General features: G+C 40.9%; 1 protein-coding gene across 2 annotated transcripts; it reads left to right on the forward strand.

Annotated features, from left to right (window-relative positions):
* The first annotated feature begins 271 nt into the window (after positions 1–271).
* On the forward strand, positions 272–14,570 carry LOC101753158 (RNA polymerase II degradation factor 1). Of its 2 annotated transcripts, XM_004973259.3 has the most exons (13): positions 272–471; positions 1,243–1,337; positions 1,522–1,751; positions 2,684–2,851; positions 3,581–3,941; positions 4,043–4,186; positions 5,728–5,880; positions 5,972–6,088; positions 8,513–8,590; positions 8,681–8,830; positions 10,325–12,142; positions 13,274–13,324; positions 13,505–14,570. In XM_004973259.3, exons 1-13 carry the CDS (start codon positions 387–389, stop codon positions 13,583–13,585), a joined length of 3,531 nt encoding a protein of 1,176 aa, XP_004973316.1. In that variant the 5' UTR covers positions 272–386; the 3' UTR covers positions 13,586–14,570. The 2 variants fall into 2 exon arrangements, with proteins under 2 accessions (XP_004973316.1, XP_022683094.1); XM_022827359.1 differs by lacking the exons at positions 272–471; positions 1,243–1,337 and having other exon boundaries at positions 1,614–1,751; positions 2,718–2,851.
* Positions 14,571–15,172: the final 602 nt, after the last annotated feature.

Below are 15,172 nucleotides of genomic sequence, written 5' to 3' on the forward strand. Positions count from 1 at the left end.
TTGAGGTGTTTGGCTGAATTTTTTGATGGAGTTGCTGGAGTTTAGGAGTGGAGCCGTGCCAAACAAGACCTAAATCTATCTTAGATTTATCCCATACAAGATAAAAAAACAGGCGGGATAGACTCTCTCTCGTTTTGTATCTCGTTTATGGATTTATCCGTAAATACGAAAATAGGCAGGTCAAATGTGGAAAACGAGGCGGGGCGGGACGGGACTGAACGGGATAAATCCCGTCCGTTTTCAACCCGTTATCCATCCCCATGAGTAAGCGTCTACAGTGTGAGCAACAGTTAAAGACTCGGGTCAGACCCGAACCCAACACGCCGCCATCCGACCACCCGCGCGGCCGCGCCCACGCCAGCGGCGGCACCCTAGCACCACCGGAGATGGAGCCGGAGCCGGAGGCCGCGGCCGCAGCCGGGGCCCTCGCGTCGGAAGCCGCGGCGCCTGAGCACCACCCGTCGCAGCTCGGTGAGCAGATTCCGTTTTTTCTCTTTCCCTTTCCTTTCGAGGGAATTGCGTTTCAAAATCGTTGCGGATTTCAGCTAAATCGAAGGCTCTTGAAGGCACCAGCTCCAAATTATTTAGGGTTTTAGGCAAAGTTTATTTGTGTGCGGTATGAGCTGTGTTAACACTGATGCGCTCAGACCTAGGAATTGCTGGGTTTATTGTACCCAACCGGTCTGAGAGGAATGTCAGTCCTTATCTCGTAGCTGTTCTTGTGCCGTTTTGTTTCTCTTGGTTAAGAATTCAAGAAGTGCTGGTGCCTATGTGTTGACAATGCGGATAACGACGGATTGACGTCAGCACTGTGAGCTCTTTGAGTAGGTTTTAGGGTTTTGTCAGTTGGTCTAGTTCTCTGTCCATTATATTCTTTGTTCATTCTTTTCTTGAGCTGGAGGTGAATGCTATTTGGTACATACCGGAAGACAGTTGTAACTTGTAACTAACAAGGTGCTCAAGGGGGAAGGCTCAACCTGCTGAAACCTCATGTTGCTCTTCTTCTTCTTTTTTCTTTTTTCCCTCATGCAGTTTGCAGTGGAATGAAAATGAAATGAGTAAAGGAAATTGTGGATTATTGTTGGCAACAGAGGATCTGTAACGATGATAACTTGATAGAAATGTATCTAGTTATCAATTTCATGGGTTTGGGCTGTCAGAAATCTTCTGTCTCTGCTTGCAGTTTGGTACTGGATTAGCATTTCAGCAATGCATTGACATGACTGTTTGACTCTATACCAGATGTTTTCAAGAACAGAATTCGACTATTACGTAATAGGACGGGCAATTTTGATGCTTGGGTATCATTAATCAGTGTTGCAGAGGGAACATCAGCAGTAAGTGAGACCTTTCTCATTGTTTCATTTAATACTGCCTCTCCTTTTTTCTCATGAGATGTCACATGATCACATACAGAAATTGAAGGAATGATATGTTCCTTGAATGCTTTTGAATGCTTTTGAATGCTGTGTGACTATATGTTAAGCATTCATCTGGTTTCTGATGTTAGCGTTCTTTCAGGATGACATAGAAGTTATAAGCTTGGTATATGGTAGCTTCTTATTGGAATTTCCTTTGTGCTATGGCTACTGGATCAAGTATGCAGCTCACAAGGCACGACTATGCATGAACAGAGATGTAGTGGATGTTTATGAACAAGCTGTCCAAGCTGTGCCTCATTCTGTTGATCTTTGGGTCAGTTACTGTGGCTTTGGTGTATGTGCATATGAAGAACCTGCTGATATCAGAAGGTGAACGAAACATTAGTGTTGTATTGGTTTGGAATCAATTGTGCTTCTTATGTACACTGAAGTGAAAAAAATGTTGATTCTCCTTAGTCTTTATCATTTTCTTCTTTTGCCCCCTTTTGAAAGTCACAAAAAATTCTTAACATAGCGTATTAGAGCGTCTCCTATAGTGGAGTCAACCACTATCTATAAGAAGCATACAAGTCATCTAAAGATTACATAATAAACAACATGTTCAATGGATCTATAGCACATTCTTCAAAGTTAATATGGGTCCACATGTCATATAGATTTATTAATTGCATGTCTATTGGGAGATGTGAGTACTGACTAGCAGTTATCCTTTATCTTCCTATTAACTTTCCCTGCCACATAAGCAAAATGCTGATTTGGCATAATCTGAGACGCCCTTAGTCGTATGTTTTGAATGCTACGAAATGATATTTCCTGAGCCAGGTACAATTCATTTTTTTAATTAATTCCTAACTATTACCCAGCGGATAATTTTGAAATATTTGGAGCAGAAAGAACATTGATGACCAATTGTTACTAGAAAAATATGAGCATTTTCTTGTATGGTGTAAACTTCTAATACAAATCAGATCAAACTAGATTGGCTTTGATCATGATGATAAAAAAGCCAAGGCCTCAAGAAAAAAAAAACAAAGTAGTGTTGTTACCCTTATGATCATTCAAATCTCTCTGTGCCCTTCCCTCGCACACCCATGCATTCACTGATTGATGGAATATGTATGTTATCTCAAAATTCAATCTGGATATTGCCTGCAGCAATTTATAAATGCGATAAATGTTTAATAAACATCCTCTGATAATTTTGATATCATGTTGACCCTTTCTGATGAGATCAGCCTATTGTCAAGTTTTATCATATATTACTTCTGTACATCTTGTACTTAATTTTTTCTACATGGCAGTTTATTTGAAAGAGCTTTATCTCTTGTCGAAAAGGACTATTTGTGCTATCACCTGTGGGACAAGTATATAGAATTTGAAAGTTCTCAGAAGCAGCTGATTCAGCTTGCCATCATTTATATCAACACACTGAAATTTCCAACAAAGAAGCTGCACATGTATTATGAAAGGTATGTCATAGCCTTTTCTGATGTCACTGTGATTTAACATTTGCATTTTAGGAATTATGGTACTCCAGTTAGGCTATTCTCACTATTACTACTACTTTTTTTCTTGAACTACGCAGGAGAGCTGTGTGTCATTTCATTAAGAGAGAATTGAAAGTACAAAGAAAAGGGGAGAGCCCCTAATCTAAGCACAGAACACACCCCAAAACACACACAACACAACACACACAACCCAAAAGAAAGCTACACTTGCTCTTTTGCTCTTCTTACTGCTGTTGGCTTAAATATTATTCCCTTTTCATTAAGTTTTGAATCATATTACCAATATGATCAACAACCTGGTTATATAATAGTCAACTGTTTTTTGAGCTAGTTAATGTAAAGACGACATTAAACTCCCACTTCCACTTTGTATGTGGAGACAATAGCAAATAGCTAACCTTGCCAGTTCCCACTTACATAAAAATATGCTAGGATGGTGGAGAGATCTAATTCCTCTACTTCAAAAGAATCTTTTGCAGACCATAGCAAAATGCTCCTTCCTGAGCAAGGTTATGATAGATCTGCTAGGATGGTCAAGAGATTTATGCAGGCCCTTAGTTGCATACAAAGAATTGCTATGGATAACTAGGAGATGTTGATACTAGAACTGTCCATGCCTTCGCGCCACGAAGTCTTACTAACGGGACTTCTTTCTTTCTTTTTTCTTTCTTGGGATTGTAAATGTGCCAGTTTTAGAAAGTTGGTAACATTATTGGAACAAGAGGTGACAAGTTGTGCTGCTGGAAGATTATCAGACAAGATACATACTTCGGAAATGATAGAAGCTGAAGATTCTGAATTGGATATATCAACTATTATTGCTGACTTATTTGACCAAAAAGGTGGGCATTTTAGTCCTGAAGCATTGAAGAATTACTTAGCTGCTGGGGAGAGGCTCTACAAAAGGTCCAGTAAAATTGACAAAGAAATCTGTTGCTTTGAGGCATCCGTAAAAAGGCCCTTTTTTCATGTCAAGCCACTTGATATTGATCAGCTTGAAAACTGGCACCAGTACCTTGACTATGTTGAGAAGAATGGGGATTTTGACTGGGTATTTTTCATCCTGTAGTTGTTTCTTTATGCAGAAGGCTAGCCACATATCTTCTATTCTAGCATCTGATTACATCTCATGTCCTTGCCTTCTGTTTGCAGGCTGTAAAGCTCTATGAAAGGTGTTTGATCCCTTGTGCTAATTATTCAGAGTTTTGGATTCGCTACTCGGAGTATGTCGATGCTAAAGGTGGCCGAGAAATTGCAAACCATGCTCTTGTTCGAGCATCATCATGTTTTGTGAAGGTATCTTGGCAATGTACTTGGCTTTCTACACCTTTTCATTATTTTAGGTTTGTGTCAGGAGTCAGGACCCTACGTGCTTTCTGTGTTATCTGCATAGTCAGCACCTGCTCTCATCTTACCTCTGGCAAGGGTGCAGGGCTTCTCTGTGGTAGAGTCTGAGGCTTGGTTAAGGATGGAGAGACTAGATAGCTTCTTGTTTATTCTCAACTGAGACTCTTAACAATGGGTAGATTAATCGAAACAATTACTGATCGAACTCATACACTTTTGGTTACAAAAATGAATCATTTTGGCATGGGAACGGTCTAAGAACTGTAATCTTTGATCATGAATTTCTAATGTAATATATTTATGATATCATGAAACTACTTTTCAAGACCAATCTACTAATTACAGTTTCAAGTTCATCGTTTTTTTGCACTCACGCATTCGCTCACTCTTGGTACTGCCAATAACAGCTTCTCAAGCAAATGTCAATAGTATGATGATGATATGCTTGTCGATTGAATCATATAACAATATTGAGCAAGTATCATAAAATAATGTGAGCTCCTCCAATTTCATTATGTGACACAATGTGTTGGTCAAAGTTTAGATTATTTGACTTTAGGCAACCCATAACTCACTTATTAGTAACTGGAGGGAGTATGTAAGATACTAAATATTGATCATAGGAAACTAATTAATTATTTTGGGGAAATACATATTCTTGCTGGAGAAGATAAAAAGGCCCACTAGTCTACTACAGTTCCATGGGATCTGTTCACTCTACATACAAGTGGTCATAACAGTCATACAGAGAAGGCACAATCAACTTCTGATACATCTGTTAGATATATATGTACCTTTTGTAGTTTCCCCATTGTATAAGGGGTTTTGTGCATATCTATAGTTCTGTACATGTATATATTCAGGCCTAGAGCCCTCATATTGAATACAAGTGCTATTCATAACATCTTCCCTTGACTCTGATTCTTAATACATCTGGAAGATAGCCTATTGATTCAAAACAAGGGGTGGTACAGTTCCAAAGAGTTACACCTAAAAAGTTGTCTTTGTTCCTCTTCCTTGTTCACAAGGGTGAATTGGTAACTGATAAGCATTATAGATTTATTGATTTATACTATATTGAAGTTCATTGCCTTTGCTTTGTAGTACGAACTTCTATCCCTCTGCAAGTTTTTATTCGAGTGTTTCCACATTATTATGCTTTATACAAGCCTGTCATATGTCATAAACTTGACACAGTTTCAGATTTTATGTATCCTTTTTGGCATGTAGTCAACCAACCAATCAATGAGTTAATTTTACTAAATTCATGAACCACTAGAATTTTTAGAACCTCAAATGGATGGAAAGATTTCATATGTTCATATTAACAAAATTGACATAGATTCTCAAAACAAACATAATCAGTGTTCCGCCCCTCCATCTCAAATAAAGGTTGTAACTTAATTTCTTGTGTTATTTTAGAGCATGCACTTTACTCTAAGCGATATCAGTCTCATTCTTGTTTCTCTCTTTTTCCCCCATCCAAGCAGGGAGTTCCAACTTTCTGCATGTATTACGCGTTGTTTAAAGAGCAAATTGGTGATGCATCAGCTGCACGCTCTCTTTTTGTTAAAGCAAGCAGTAACTTCACTTCGGGTTTTTATGCTAATATCAATAGGCTGGCCAACATGGAAAAACGCATGGTATACACCAATGCATTTTTGTGCCTTGTGTCATTTATGCACTTCTTATCTTCGTCAGATTATCATACTCTTCCACTGTTTTTGTTCATAGGGAAACAGTAAAGCAGCTTCTAAGATATACGAGACAGCCATTGAGGACGCAATGCAGAAGCAGAACATAGAGTTACTTCAGGACCTGTACAGCAATTTTGCTCAATTCATATATGCGGTAAGAACAAAGTACTTTGCCATGGACATCAAATATGCTATGCCCACTTCAGTTCCACTATGCATGCTTTCTACAAAGACATCCTTCAGGTTCCACATGAAAGGAACTGTGCAGATTGTAGGTTATTCATTACCTGGCTAACATGTATCCCATATCTGCAATGGACCGAAATTAGATTCATATATGCATGATCAATGTGTGTAGCAATGTCTGTATCTACTTCTATAGTATGGGGAAAAAGTCTGCATTGTTAGATGTATATGTACTGTTGGTATTTTCCCTTTTGTATTAGGGGTTTTTGTGTATATTTCCCCCTTCCTGTACCCGTATATATATATGGGCTTAGTGCCCCTATTATGAATACAAGTGCTATTCCTAACATGGTACAGAGCCAAACTAGGGTTAGGTTTCTTCTCAGTCTGCCCTAGGGTTCTTTTTTTTCCTTCGCACGTTGCACTTGCGTGCTATTCTCCGTCCCTGCCTGCGGCTCGTCTCTACCGCTCGTCTCGCCGCCCGCCGGACCCATCCGCCTCGCCGCTGCTCGTCTGCGCCCGTGCGCGCCGCCACCCGCTATCCTCATCGTCGTCACCCCGGCACCACGCTTGCGGCATGTCGCCGCCACTCGATTTGGTCGCCTGCCGGGTTTCTCCACTCTGTTTCTTGCGCCTCTGTTTTGTTGCGCGCCCGTGAGGCTCTGTAAAAAAAAACGCTTGCGCCGCTGTTCCTCTGCGCTCTCGTTGTCGCCATGGCTCCTTCGGCTCCTTTGTCTGGTGGTGTCTAGTGTTACGTTGTCCAGTGCTGTTCAATGGCACCAACTATCGAGATTGGGTTCCTCGTCTTTGGATTCATATGAGCCTACTAAGCATATTGGTGTGGATGTTTCTTATACACGATCATAGGTTCACGATGGGGTTATTGCTCTTCAGTATGTGCCTTCAGAATTGCAGTTGACTGATTTCTTTACAAAGGCACAGATCCGAGTTCAGCACAGATTTTATCTCTCCAAACTTAGTGTTTTTGACCCACCATGAGTTTTAGGGGGGTGTTTGATGTATATGTACTGTTGGTATTTTCCTTTTTGTATTAGGGGGTTTTGTGTATATTCCTCCTTCCTGTACCCATATATATATGGGCCTAGTCCCCTATTATGAATACAAGTGCTATTCCTAACATGCATAACCCCCTGAACTATTAGTGTTGGTCTACTTCACCCCCTAACTTACAAAACCAGATATTTTACCCCCTCATCTAACTAAAACTGTTTGATTTACCCCAAAGGTGGTTTCTATGGGTGGTTTTGCCTTGCTGGCGCGTCTTGGGCCCACATGTCAGTGCCACTGTGGCTTTTACAGTAAACAGTATTTGCGAAACGCTAAAGCTACAGGGTTAGATGTGTAAAAGGACCGCACTTGGACTGGATTAAAGGCATCTCATATATTAGGGGGTTATTCATAAAAACGTGAAGGCCCATGAAAACCATAATTAATTACACTATTTGGAGGGGGTATGTGTGTAAACCAACAAAGAGTGCTCGAGGCACAAGCACACCGAAGCCCGGACCTTCGCGGGCTTGCCGACGCTCGGCTCTGCGGTGGTGTGCGAGCAGCGCGAGGCAACGGCGGGTTGGCGGCAAGCTGGGCGGATTGCCGCAGAAGCACACGGGCGCTCGGACCTTCGCAGGCTCGCCAATGCTCGGCTTCGCGGAGGCACGCAAGAAGCGCAAGGTGTAGGCAGCAAGCAGGGCGGATCGCGGCACGAGCATGCTGCACTAGGCTGTGCGGTGGGCCAGCGGCGCACAGCGCGCGAGCTGTGTGAGGCAACACGGCAAGCAGCAACCAGGCAGCTCGCGGCTCCGGCACGCAGTTGCGTGAGGCGACGACAGCAAGCAGCTCGCGGTGGCAGTGGCAGCTTGCGGGCACACGGTGGCATGTGCCCCTTGAGCGAGCTCGTTGACGAGGGAGCATGGTGGTTGGTTGGGCAGAGGGTCTGAGGGAGGGGATGGGCAAAGGTTGAAGGAGATGCTGATGGGTGGGCCCATGCCACAGTGGCGCTGACATGTGGGGTCTGGATGTGTCAACAAGTCAAAACCACTCATGGAAACCACCTAGGGGGTCAATTAAAATGTATTTGTTAGGTGAGGGGGTACAATAACTGGTTTTGTTGGTTGGGGGGTGAAGTAGACCAACAACAATAGTTCAGGGAGTTATATAGACTTTTTCCTATAGTATGGTGCAGGAAACTGTTGATTTTTGTCCAGTATATGCATTATCAATGAGCGTAACAAGATCTGTCTCTGCTTCTATGATAATATACAGGAAGCTGTTAATTTTTTATCTAACATATTCTTCATTGACTAGTATCTGTATCCACTATCTTTACATGTTCCTTTTCTTTTTATTTAGGCTGACATGTTATCCTCTACAGGCAAGTCATAGCATTGTGGAGGCTAAAGAAGTCTTTGTCAAGGGAATCAATCGTGTACCCTGTAAACCACTGATTAAGGTGCATAATTTGTTGAGCACAGTTCATACATTATTTACCTTTCTTGTACGTAAAGAAACCTTGATAATTTCTATGTTTTTTTCTGTTTAGGGACTCATACAGTTCATGAGCACACATGGAGGACCTACAGAAATACCTCTTCTTGATTCTGTTATTTCTAATGCCGTGACTCCTGGATCTGATGTATCAACAGCTTTAAGCCCTGAGGACCGTGAAGATATCTCATTGTTGTTTTTGGAGGTTAGAGTTTCCAATAGTTATGCCATTATTTTCTTTCCCACATGTTTTCCTTTAGTAGGGGGTGTATGACAGTAGGTCTGTAGGAGTATCTGTTGCATTTGCAGTTTGCACACTTGCCATCTATACACTTGTGGAACTCCTTCACTTTAAGCACCAATCAGATGATGACTTGGGTTGAAATAGAGGTGTGCACATGATATGCTCCTGTTCAATTCGTGCTGGTACAATGCACTTATGTTACTTTTACACACGATGCAAAATGGGTATTACTATCTTCATATTTTATTCCTAAGGATTGGTTAATAACTATTTTATACTGTCGTTTTGCTTGCTCTTAACTTGAAATTTACAAACTGTGTATTTTGCGTTGAACGTGTCCCATCAAATATTTATTAACAGGTAGATATTAACAGGGAATTAGGAGCACTTTTTATTAATAACAACAGTAGATGTGGTCCTGTTAGGGACCTAGAGAGCCCAGCTAGGACGGTTGGGCCAGGGCCCAGAGCTGGCCCAAAGAGGACCAGCGTGAACAGTACCCACGGGTACTGTAGCACGCTGGCCGCCGCCCGTCTGCCTAGGTTAGGAGTTAGGAAGAGTCTAGAGATAGGTTTGCTTGTAAGTCAAGTTATTAGGATGACTTGGGAGTCAAGTAGGGTCCTCCCCATAAATATGAGGGGAGATGTAATCATTGGAATCAAGAAAGAAGTAAAGGGTTAAACCCTAAAACTCTAGCTCTCAAGCTCCCTCCCCTGCCTGCGCCCTCTCTCCCTGCGCCTCCACCACAATGGCCGCCGGCCACCTCCCTCTCCCTCCCCAGTAACATAAGTCCCTAACAGGTCCATTAGATGGTCAATTATGAATCATGCATGCTTTTTTTTTGTTTATTTTGGTAGTTGGTGTTGGGGATTCGAATATGTGTATATTATGCATTTAAATACTATACAGAATCACAATAGCCTTGAGCTGTAGCTTGTAGTATCTTGCTGGTTGGTTTTGGGACCTGGAACCTCCTTATCAAATGGTAGCCTATGGTACTGGGTTGTTTTGCAACTAGTCAGTGATTATATTATTTAAATGAGAAATATTTGTATACGTTCGTTTGATAATCTCCAGCTAGCGTTACATCTTCATTTAGTTAAGATGACAGTCATTATCATTTTTTTAATGTTTCTGCTAAGTGAAAGCCAGAGCCTTATGCTTGATTAGTATTCTCAGAGCACCAAATTGACCTATTCTCCATTTGGTCATAAAAACTTTTTTTATGTCAGTTGAATCTCAATTGTAACTTTTTTTGGTCACAGAATCTCAATTATAACTGATAGATTCAATGTTTAATCTTGAAGTGTCAACGTGTCGTGCTGGGATAACTTGAAATAATTTTAGTATTTGCTTCACATTTGCTTTGTTTCTCTGGTCATGCTGAGAGAACTTGCAGTGTTGCAGCAGGAACTCAAGATATATTACATGCTTCATTTGTTTTCCTTCTCACAGTTTGTTGACCTTTATGGAGGTGTCGAAGAACTCAGAAAGGCATGGGCTCGGCATAGTAAATTGTTTCCTCACAGCACTGGGAACATGTCACAGCATTATCCTACTATAGGAAATAGCGTTCAAGAGAATAACAAGAGGAGAAAAACAGAACATTCGATTGTTGCTCATGATCATTCTTTAGAAGATATAAGGAAATTGAAACAGACAACCAAAACTGACAATTTTTCTCTTATATTTGATAAAGAGGTTGAGTCACAAGTGGAAAGGGACATTGTGGATTCAGGAAAAGGACATAGAGATGCAGGAGAGCAGAAAGCTTTAGAGAATCTTGATTCACATGAAGAGACCAGCAGGGCATCTCAGGAATGCACTCATAGCCTGGACAAATATGGAATGCAGAACCAAATGAATTCATTTGCTAAAGAAAAGACTGATCAAGATCTGAGTTTGCATGAACAAAATGCTGAGAAAACATCTCATGAGGCTCAAAGCCACGAAGCCCCTGTAGCTGAGTCAGGCGACTGTAATTCTCCTTCCAAAGCAATTGCTAGCTCTGAAAGCATCAATTCTCAGGACAAGGTCGCTGTGGTATCTGCAAGAATCCATCGTGAAATGGTATGCTCCAAATCTGATTTGCCATCTGGATCAAGCATGCCCAAAGAAGGTGGAAGTTCTTCTGATCCAGCTCGAATATCTCCAGAGCTGGAGGAAAGGCATCATGTGGAGGTTCAGGTAAAGCTTGACACAGAGGATGGTTTGTCTGTCAGTAATGCAAACCTAGAGAGGTCTAATGATAGCCCAAACACAACTGACTGTGACAAGGTAAACTCTGCTCTTGTTCATGAGAGTCAAAATCATGTCCAATCTTCACCGGCAGAACAACTCGCAGTCTGTGCAAAACCTTCGAGCTCAGAATTAGTGAACACAAAAGCGGATACTCTGGGTTTTCAAGCTCAACTGCAAAACCAGGTGGCGAATTCTCAAACGCATCAATCTAATAACCTTTCTCTGCCTGTACAAAACATACAACAGCAAGGGCCTTCTTATACAATGGCTCAGAATGTTCAAACATCTGCACAAACTCAAGATCAACTCTTTGCACAGTCCAATCAGGGAAATCAGCAGTATCTCCAAATGACGCAAGGGTATGCATCACAAATGTGGCAGTATTATCAGCAACAACTGTATTACCTGCAGGCTCAGCACAATCAACAGATGCAGAGTCTGCAACAACAACACCTTCCAACTGAGCATCTTCAGCAAAATTTCATGCAGCAAGTGCAACAGTTGCAGCAGCAAATGGTACTTTGGCAGCAACAAGTGCAGCAGCAGCAGCAAGTAGTACTGCAACAGACAATTCCAGCTCAGCAACTCCCTGACAGAAAACAGGGTCAGCATCCTTCTTCTTCAGGGGATACCAAACATGACCAAAATAAACAGCAGCAACAAGCACCTCAAATGGATCAGCAAAGCCAACAGTTGCAGCAGCAACAGCTTCTTTATTTCCAGCAGCAGCAGCAGCAACAAATGTATCTTATGCAGCAGCAGCAGCAGGTGTACCAACAACAGCAAGCCCAGCAGCAGCAGCAGCAGCTCTTTCAGCAGCAGTTAATGCAGCAACAACAGTTTGTTCTGCAGATGCCACAGCTACAGCAAGACTCGGTTCAGCAGCAGCAGCAGCAGCAACTGTTTCAGCAACAGCAGCAGCAGATGATGCTTCTTCAGCAACAGTTTATGCAACAACAGATGCAACAGTACCTGCAACAGCAACAAAACCAACAAGGACCCAAGGACCAGACATACAACTCAAACCCTCAGGTACTTACCTTGTACCAAATTCTGATGAAACATGATAGGTATGAGCACATTAACTTGGTTATAGTCCATTCTTTAGTCCAAGTTTAAAATTTCAACAGTACTTCAGTACCCAAGTTCAATTCTCATTTCATTCTTGTATGTTTACTCACGCCATGTGAAATCCAGCTTACCTGCCTTTCTGCAAGGTGTTGTGCTTCAGGATGCCTTATTGTAAAAAGTTATTCAAATTGAACTCGTTAAGTTTCTAATGTGAGCAAATCCGTAATTTGTAGATATAAACTTTGGCTCTTCACAATATGGAAAAAGTTAATGCACACGGGAGAGAGATTGTTCAGTATCTATTCATTAGTTAGTAGGTTATAGATTTTATGAACCAATCTGGCATGTATTTCTTCTGTCCAGAGGAAGGAGGGTAAATGGAAAATGGGAGAAAAAAAATCTTATTAAGTTAATGGATATTCACTCTCGATCTTGTTATGCTTTTTATATTCTTTACCATCGATGTCCTCCACTTATGTTGCCTATTCTACTTCAAGATTCGTGGACCTTTTTCAAAGAGGACTACTGAACCAAACCTCTTGTTTAAGATATTTCTCCTTGCAATTCGTGACTACCAGATAGTACAGATGGAATCAGAATATACTATTCACCCGAGTTATGCTACACCTGCAAAGATGTTTTTACAAAAACTATGCTTTGCGTGCTAACATGGACAACAATCATGCATGTTAATTGAATGTACCAAGTGAAAGGTTCACGTGGTGATGGTGGTTGTCCACATCAGCGCGTATGTAGAGTTTTTGTAAAACTTATTTTGTAGTTCTAGGATTACTATATTTATCTTGACCACATCTGATTAAGAGTGTCATGTAGGGCATCCTCTACCAACTTAGTATGGGGCCTGTGCTACCGGAGTCAAATAGCCAAAGCACTCATAGGGTCAGCAGTCCAGCACAGAACCTAACGGGATTTGCTATTGTCTTGTTTATTTTGCATCCGAACTGAACTTGTGTCAGTTCATTGGTTTGATGCTGTCTAATTTAAGACTTCAAGGGCAACCCTGTCTGCACGTGCAGAAGGCTATCCATAATCTTGTCTGGCATTTGCTCTGAGAAATTATCCCTTTTTCAGGATGGAAGGACCAAGCAAATGGAGCATGGGCAACAGTCTGAAGCTTCACAGGTTACATAAATTATCAGCTTATTCATTTGCATTAAAGCAGTTTCAATCATGTTGCGTGTTTTAGATGCATACTCTGACTTCTTTCGTCAGCAAAAGTATATTAATTTTTCATTCACAATTTCCAATCTTGATTTCCCTGAAATTTTTTTTTCTCAATCCTGATTTACTTGTCTCATGCAGAGTGATGGTTCCAAACTGCGGAGTGGTGAACAATCTGAGTTATCCTACCCGTCAACTCCACAGTCACGCTCAAATCGCTGAATCATTTAGGATAACCTGTCTTCTAATCAAAAGACAATGAAAGATTTAAGTACCGTCTGGCAAATGGATCCATGGACATGCTTAAGAAACATGGAAGGCCGCATGTGTATTTTCTATCTTGGTGCCAGTAGATGGCCTTGACTCCATACTGTGTCAGAATGGTGATGATGAGCTGCCTCTCCCCTGTTGATGACGAAGCTTGAACTCTTGCACTCGGCTTGCTCCATGTAACAAATCTTATGGTGGTGTTACCTTATGGTAGACTGCATTCCTCAACTGCAGGTGAGATGAACTACAGAGAACTAGCTTGTGTTAAATCAAATTGTGCGAAATGTCAGCTATGATCGACAGCCTGGTTAGAGTTTCTCGGTAACGTTCACATTTCTGGAGAAGGCGCACTGATATATTGGAGATGAATTGTCGAGCTTTAATGAAGCACTCAAATTTCAATTGGAAAAACTTCACTCAAGCAGTGATATCTAAGAGTATGTTTTGATAAAGCGTATGATTTTCTGTCATAGCTCCTATATGTTGTATGATATGGCCGTCAGGTGGAAGAGCGACAAAAGAAAGCGAAAAGGCTGGAAATCCCATCAACCTGCTGGTACATATTAGCAAGTTTTTTGGTCTGGGTTAAACTGCTATCATGCTTCGATATTCTTTGCAGCTGTCTCTTGGTGTATTTAGCAATGTGTGAACGTCAGAGGTGACAATTTTACCAGTGATTTGAGATATTGAATCTAACTGTTAGGTATTTCCAATCGTTAATCTCTCTTCTTCTTTTTTTTTTTTGCCCCTGGACAATTGGTCTTGCTACTTAAGCATAGTGACTGAGGGAGTTGTAAATATTAGATTCTCAGTTTTTATGATGTACCGCTAGCTATTGAACATGTAATAGAAGTGTTGAAGCGAGATGCTTCAGCCCTTCAGAACGACGGCAGTAATCCATATCAAACGCAATGCCCTTGGGAGCTACATTTGCCTAGCGGACGTAGTTGACACCATTTGACGTGTGACAAATCCTTGTTGACACCATTTGACGTGTGATACACAACATCAGGTTTTTTTCTTATCTCACAAAAAGTTTCATCATTTCTAAACAATAATGGGAAGACTGCCATTTGTTTGAACTCATCAAGACTGCTTGTTGGTCACTAATGGCATGTAAGGTAAGGTTATTGTCAATGGCAAATAATATTACTAACGTCCGTTTCTAAACTTCACACTTTTGACTACTTTACCCATTTCTAAATAATTGGCACCTCACGTTTCATGAAATGCCATTTGCCCCCTATTTTTCTCACTAATAAATGTTCTGCATATATATTTATAACTTCATTAGGGTGGTTTAATAGTTTTACATTAAAAAAAGTGGAGCACAATTTAGAAATAGAGGGTACTCCCTCCGTTCCAAATTGTAAGTTATTCCAAGAATCTTAGAGAGTTAAAGTATCTCAAGTTTGCCCAAATTTATATGATAATATAATAACATTTATGATGTCAGCTAAGTATCATTAGATTCTTTATCAATTATATTTTCATAGTATATCTATTTGATGTCATAAATCTTTATATTTTTCTCTATAA

Source organism: Setaria italica, chromosome VI (assembly GCF_000263155.2).
Source record: "Setaria italica strain Yugu1 chromosome VI, Setaria_italica_v2.0, whole genome shotgun sequence".
Classification (NCBI taxonomy): Eukaryota; Viridiplantae; Streptophyta; class Magnoliopsida; order Poales; family Poaceae; genus Setaria; species Setaria italica.